At 46.8% G+C, this 7,500-nt stretch overlaps 1 protein-coding gene across 1 annotated transcript in view; it reads left to right on the top strand.

The window, feature by feature from the left end:
* Positions 1-7,500, top strand: part of para (sodium voltage-gated channel paralytic) — a 162,588-nt gene that overhangs the window by 140,734 nt on the left and 14,354 nt on the right. The window contains exons 26-28 of the mRNA XM_070141301.1: positions 140-403; positions 5,294-5,436; positions 5,725-6,024. Of these exons, the coding sequence (XP_069997402.1) occupies positions 140-403; positions 5,294-5,436; positions 5,725-6,024 (707 nt within the window). The remainder of the gene's footprint in view (positions 1-139; positions 404-5,293; positions 5,437-5,724; positions 6,025-7,500) is intronic.

The following is a 7,500-nucleotide window of genomic DNA, read 5'->3' on the forward strand; positions in this document are numbered from 1 at the left end:
ATTAGAGCCCCCTCATTAGAGCCCCCTCATTAGAGCCCCCTCATTAGAGCCCCCTCTAGAGCCCCCTCATTAGAGCCCCCTCGCTAGAGCCACGCCCCGCCCGAGCCCGTTCTGACGCCCCTCCCTGTCCCCCCCACAGACGGGAAGATGAAGAACAACTCCGTCATCAACAACAGCAAACACATCGGCAACTCGATCGGCAAAGACAACCGCGACGTCATCGAGAACGACTACAGCAACAAGAAGATCGTCCGCCTGGAGGAGGACGCCGTCAGCAACAACTCCCTGGGCTCGCACAAGAACCGGAAGCTGAAGAGCGACAGCGGGAGCCACAAGGGGTCGACGGAATCCCTCGATGACGGAGAGGAGAAGAAAGATGCCAGTAAGGAGGACCTCGAGGATGGTATGCTACTTGATGGTACTCTCACTCGCACTCAGCCCCCGTTCGTTCCTAGACTTAAGGTATCGGGTTAGATCGGAGTGTCTGTTGGCCGGCACTTGGAAGCCATTTTGGGGTCGGAGAAGGCGTTCCGGAGGAGGGGGCGGCGCGCGCCCGACCGCCCCGCCTCGCCAGGACGCCTCTCTCGCGCGCCCTTCCTTGCTTCCGAGCGCGGGGGGGCCCAGGTCGCTTTGGGGAGGGGGAGGGGGGAAGGACACGCCCCTTTGTTTGTTGATTGGAGAGCCGGTCAACAAAGTCCTCTTCCGAAGCGACCTGAGACCGAATCGATATTCCAGACCCACTCTTTAACGATGGAAGAGGTCTCACCGGGTCAGTTCTCATCACTGTTTTCTCTAAATTCGGTTTCAAACTCACGGAAAAGACATTGCCAGCGGAAGACGCCTCTTCACCAGCGGTCCAAATTCGGGACTTTGTCGCCATCTCCATTAGAGTCAGCGCACAGTGAGAGAGTTGTTCCTTCTACGAGAGGTCTTTCAGCGTTCATTGGGCGAAGGTGACAAGGAGCTGTCTCAACCTTTAGTAACTTTGATCAGTAATGGTGATCCACTTAGACCAGCAAGTTTCTTTAAGCAATACCAAAATTCCTCTTTCCTACTCGGGTACATGTACGGCTTTCCAAATTGGGACCGGAAGTAGAAGCGAATCACACAGTCACCCTCGTACAATAAAAGTAACGTAGATTATAAAGCTGCTGTAAATTTAAGTTGCTGTTTTTATCATGTCATTAAGCATTTTATTGCTACGGCTTTCTGACTTTTTTGCATGAACACGCGCCAACTCACACTTAGATGAAGGACAAATATCAAATCGCAGCAAGGGTAAGCTTAGATCAGGATGGATGACTGTGGTGCAGACTACGACTTGCAGTTACCAGTCACTTCATCAACCATCATTCAGTCATCAGTCAGTTCATCCTCCACTGAGTAGGCTTCCAGTCATAGACGTTTGAGGCAAAGCGAGTCCAGTCAATTCATTTGTTTAGGTCAGTTTGTTCTCACTTATTTGTTCATGTTCAGGTGGGACCGTGTTGTAACCTTTCCAACTTGTTTTCCTTCTTAAGTTCATGGGCGGAGACTATTCATTCCAACTCCTCTAGTAGGCGGGGCATGTGTTGTGACTCCTCCCCTGTGTCTGGTGGGGCGGAGCATGTATAACTCCCCCCATTTCTATTGTAGGCGGGGCATGTGTTGTAACTCCTCCTACTCATCTTGTAAGAAGAGAATCTAGGTGTTGCATTTCCCTCTGTGGCATCGGCAGGGGTTTCTCAATCAACCTGATCTATCCCTGGAATTTTATACGTTGATTAGTACTTATTCCTAACTAAGGGGAAATGTAGTGCTTGTGATAATGTAGTATATATATATCGTTTGTAATCTTTTTACTAGTCTTCTTTTCTTTTGATTCTACCTTGTTTTTTTTCATAGTCATTTTAATTAACATGATGAACATGTGACTATTTTTGATTGGGCATGTACTGTACGAGTAGTATTAACCTCCCTAATCCCGTTTTCTCTCTTAACGTGATTCATGTTTTGATAGATTTCCCATTTTCATGTAGCCAGGTAGAGACGACCCCAGAGATCCCGTTTTCTTTGTATGAGAAGTACAAGGCAACAGACCCCATTTTCTTGTAGATGGGGCGAGAGCAATCACCCCCACCACCCCACCCCCCACAACCACCCATTTTTCTCGTAGCTGGTTAAATGTAGTCTCACCCATTCATTTTCCTCTTAGCCAGGCTATGTAGTCTCAGTCTACTGATTTTACAAGCGTGGTGTCTGCCATAGGTAAGGATACGTATTATGTCTAAAAATTCTACGGATATCAAAGACAATTTGTTAGATGATGAACGGGCAGATGAACACTCAGAGAACCAGTGAAAAAAGGCTTTTGAACACTGGTTCCTTGCCGAGTATGTTTTTAGAACCAGGGTCCTTTTTGAATCATTTTAGAAAGAAAAGAAAATCCAAAATATTTTGGGTAGTTGATCCTCATAGTCGTGTTGTTTTTTTTTTTTCATTCTTGCCAAGAACACCATCTTTCAAATTGCTTGAACATGAAAAAAAAGAGCCAAAAGAACCTAAGAAAATGGCTGTGATCGTTCTTAACTGTAGTGTTTGTTCTTTTACATCAATCCATGAAAAGGAAGACATTTCTGGGCCTCTTTTTTGCTGCCTATGAGTTTAACATTCCTTTGGGCTTCTGCCACTCCATAATAGCTCTAAGTCTTGATGATGATCTTGATAATAACTTCTAAGAATATGTGCTTCATTTTTTATGCAGAGTATGTATGGGTGTATATGTAAGTATGTAAATGTGTGTGTGTGTCTATATATGTCTATATATACACACATGTTTTTGGTCTTTTATATATATATATATATATATATATATATATATATATATATATATATATATATATATATATATATATATATATATATATATATATATATATATATATATATATATATATATATATATATATATATGTATGTGTGTGTGAGTGTGTGTGTGTGTGTGCGTGTATGCATGTGTACATATATATATATATATATATATATATATATATATATATATATATATATATATATATATATATATATATATATATATATACAGTGTATATATATACATATGTATGTATGTATGTGTGTGTGTATATATATATGTAATATATATATGGACATATATATATACATATACATACATAGATATATATATATATATATATATATATATATATATATATATATATATATATATATATATGTATATATATATATATATATATGTATATATATATGTATATATATATATATATATATATATATATATATGTGTGTGTGTGTGTGTATGTGTGTGTGTGTGTGTGTGTGTGTGTGTGTGTGTGTGTGTGTGTGTGTGTGTGTATGTGTGTGTGTCTGTGTGTCTGTGTGTGTGTCTGTGTCTGTGTCTGTATATGTATATGCATATGCATATATGCATATGTATACATGCACATATATACATATATGTGTGTGTGTGTGTGTGTGTGTATGTGTGTGTGTGTGTGTCTACATATAATTAATAGGTATAGATTATAAAGGACAAGTGCACTTTCCCCTTGACAGTCATATTTACATATATTCTGAATCAACATAAGAATTCAGTATCAAAAACAACCTTTCCAAGTCTTCTCAAATTCATTTCAAAATACTCTGAACATCCCGATGAACGCGTCTCTTCCCATTTCTGTCAACATCTGAACATGTTTTTATTTTTATGAAAAAAACTGTTTTAACCTTATTCCTCTGTGCTTATCTGACGGGGAATTTACTATGGCTTTCCCGCTGCTTGTGATGTATGGCGTGTGTTTAAGGAAAATGTGTTTTTTTTTTTTAATGGTTTTGTGAAGGAAGGTTCGCTTGCTTATGGTGTGCTGTTCCTCTGTTTAGTGTTGAGGGATGAAGTCGTTGGTGAAAGAAGGTTCGCTTGCTTATGGTGTGCTGTTCCTTTGTTTACCGTTGAGGGAAAGAAGGAGAGGGGAGTGAGTAGAGAGGAGGGGAAGAAGGAGAGGGGAGTGAGTAGAGAGGAGGGGAAGAGAGAGGGAAGGTTGGGGTAAGCGAGGGGAGAGTGGTATTGAGGGAAGTGAAGGGAAAAGAACTTAAGTCGAGTACATGGTTTTGCGTTAGAGACTTGGAAATGGGATTGTGACGTCATTTTAGTGGGTGGAGTTACCATGCTTCTTGGAATGAGAGAAAGAGAAAGGGAAATGCGATTCCTTGTTGCTGATTGGCTGAGAGAGACTGGAGGAAGGGGGGGCGGGGTTAAAGAGAGGACCCTAGTGAGAAAGACTATTTATGGGAGGGAGAATGATCGTCGTAGAGAGAGAAAAGAGGGGAGGAGAAAGGACAAATATACAGATAACGGATAGGAGATTCCGGAGAGAATGTCTGTGCTCGCTGCTGACCGGTTTCTGACAGATAGATGGATGCTGTGGCTTTACCTTTAGAGAGCTCAGGCTGGGGATAGATCGGCTAGAGAGTGGTTGTGTCACTCGAGTAGGTCGAGGTGAAAGATCATCGAACAGGAGCCTTCTTTTTTTCAAGCTGCCGTTAGCTTTCCCTCGCATCTCTTCCACCAATCATTGGGGAGTAAGCTTTTGACTCACGATGCGAAGCTTAACATCATGGGCAGTCCGTAGAGCAGGGCGGGATCAGTCATATCACTAAGCTTGAGATAGTAACTGCGACAGTGTAGTCTTCTTCTCCATCGTCTGCTGTTCCCGTCGCTGTGCACATCCATGAGAGAAAAAAAATAAAACTGCTGTTCCTGCTGTCCGCACCTCCGTCCTGCTGCATCGTCTGGTCCTGCCCTCTGCTTCTGCTGACCTTGCTCTCTCATCCTGACCCCCCCGCTTCCAGCCCCCTCCGCCGCCCCCCCGCTGGCCGCCCGTCTCTCTGGATGGAGTGGGCGTGGGCGCTGAGAGAGAGAGAGAGAGGGGGGTGGCCAGCGCGGTCCAAGGGGCGTCCATCCCAAGGTCTTCGGTCATCCTCTCATTCCTTCCCTCACTCCCTCACACACACGACACGACCCGCCGCGTCCATCCCTCGCTGGAGGACGCGAGTCACGCCCCTTCACACTCCCTCCCTCCTTCGCCCCCCTCTTCCTCCTCCTCCTCCACCTCCTCCTCCTCCACCTCCTTCTCTTCACTCCCCCTCAACCCTTCCTTGCCCACCTCTGTGACACCCTTTCTCTCTCTCTCCCGCGCACACACCTCACACTTTCACCCTTGACCCAAAAATCGTCCCTACACTCAAAATCGGCCTCACACTCCCTATTTTATTCCAGATTTCCAGGGATCGAGCGGGGACGAGGAGATGGGAGACGAGGAGAACGCCATGCCCATTATGGACACCGGAAGTGACGTGGCCCTGGACTACCCTTCGGAGTGTTTCAAGGAGAGCTGTTACATCAAGTGTCCCTGGTGTAGGGTAAGTGTTCCCGACGGGTTGGAAAGGCGTCTCTTGTCCTGCTGACCTGTTCTGTCTTCTTAGTGTGGATCAGTGGATAATTCTCATGTCTCGTTACCTGATATTTGAATATATTGCTTGTATGTTTATCTCAACACTGTGCTACCTTCCTTAATATTTTTTTCCTAAAAAATTTCCTTAATCGATCTCAACTTCCAGTCAGTCTCCACACTCACAATAATCAATGTAGATCTAATAGACCTCTGTTCACAACTCTACCATGTCCCCTTTTCCTTCCTCCGTTCCCAGGGCGACCCCGAATCTCCGTTCTGGCAAGGCTGGGGACACCTGCGTCTCAAGACCTATCAGCTGATCGAGAACAAGTACTTCGAAACGGCCGTCATCACCATGATTCTGCTGTCCTCCATGGCCCTGGCGCTGGAGGACGTCGATCTGAAGGGCCGGCCGGCGCTGCAGGACATCCTCTACTACATGGACAGGATATTCACGGTCATCTTCTTCATTGAGATGTTGATCAAGTGGGTCGCGCTTGGCTTCGCTAAGTACTTCACCAACGCTTGGTGTTGGCTCGACTTTCTCATTGTCATGGTGAGTCCTTTGCGGGTTTTCCCCTTTGCGGGGTGGGTCTTCCGGGGCGCCTTTTCTCTCTCTCTCTCTCTTCTTCGCGTTGTCTCTTGTCTCACCTCTCTGTTTTAACCCCTTTCTCTCTTATCTCTCCTCTCCATTCTTTCCTCCCCCTCGTCTCTTCCCTCTCTAACTCTTCTTCTCTCCCTTCTTACGCTCTTCCTCTTCTTACTCTTTCTCTTCCTCGCTTATCTTTCCCATATGTGCATGTTGAACAGTAAAATAACTGATAAGATATTTCAGGCGAGAGACCCGGCAGCCAGACCGGGCAAGATCACAACCCTCTAAAGGTCGTTGACTCGTTCATATACTGATGATACATTTATTTTGTTTATAGGAGAGATTTCTGCATAATCGTCAACTGTGTTTTTTCCATATCACTTTGAGATTATTAAAATAGGCTTTATGAAAGCGCATGCGCGCGCGTTTATGTGTATGTGTTTTGTGTGTGAGAGAGAGAGAGAGAAAGGGAGAGATAAAGAAAGGGTAAAGAGAGGGAGAGAGAGAGAGAGGGAGAGAGAGAGGGAGAGGGAGAGGGAGAGGGAGAGGGAGAGAGAGAGGGAGAGGGGGGGAGAGGGAGAGAGAGAGGGGGAGAGAGAGAGAGAGGGTGAGAGAGAGAGGGGGGGAGAGAGAGAGAGAGAGAGAGAGAGAGAGAGAGAGAGAGAGAGAGAGAGAGAGAGAGAGGGAGGGAGAGAGAGAGAGAGAGAGAGAGAGAGAGAGAAAGGCAGAGAGAGAAACAGTAGAGAGAGAGGAGGGGGACAGAGAAAGGAGAAAGAGAGAGAGATAATGTATGTGTAGTTTACATAGTCTATGTGTGTCGTGTGTGTGCGTGCGTGCACGTGCCTGCCCGGCGCCCTGTCCCCCTAGTAACCCTCTGTCTTGTAGGTGTCTCTGATAAACCTGGCCGCCATTTGGGCTGGCGCCGACGACATTCCCGCCTTCCGGTCCATGCGGACGCTGAGAGCCTTGCGGCCTCTGCGCGCCGTGTCTCGCTGGGAAGGCATGAGAGTAAGTAGCGCCCCCGCCCGCCCGCCCACCGAGTGTCGGGCGCCGTCGCCGCGGGCGCGCTGCCACCGGCTGCGTCGCCCTACCTCCCGCCTCTCCACCCCGCCCTCGCCACCCGCGGCAGTGAGGAGGATGGGCGTAGGGCGACGTGGGACGGACGGCACCCCGCCCGCCCTCACCACCACCCCTCACCCCTCACCCTTGGCGTGCCACTCATCGGTGTCCGTGAATGCTCCGGCCACATCGTCCGCCTGTCCTCCATCTCCATCGCTCTCTCCCTCCATCTCCATCGCCACCGCTCTCCCTCTCTGGCGCTGCCGTGTCCGAGGCCGTTGTCTTGAGCAGATGCAGCATCTCTTCTGTAACTGACGTCTTTTTCCCCGTCTGCAGATCTTTGTTCTTGTCCCTTCGTGTCCGCCTTCAGGAGGATGTGGC

Source organism: Penaeus vannamei, chromosome 28 (assembly GCF_042767895.1).
Source record: "Penaeus vannamei isolate JL-2024 chromosome 28, ASM4276789v1, whole genome shotgun sequence".
In the NCBI taxonomy this organism is placed as follows: Eukaryota; Metazoa; Arthropoda; class Malacostraca; order Decapoda; family Penaeidae; genus Penaeus; species Penaeus vannamei.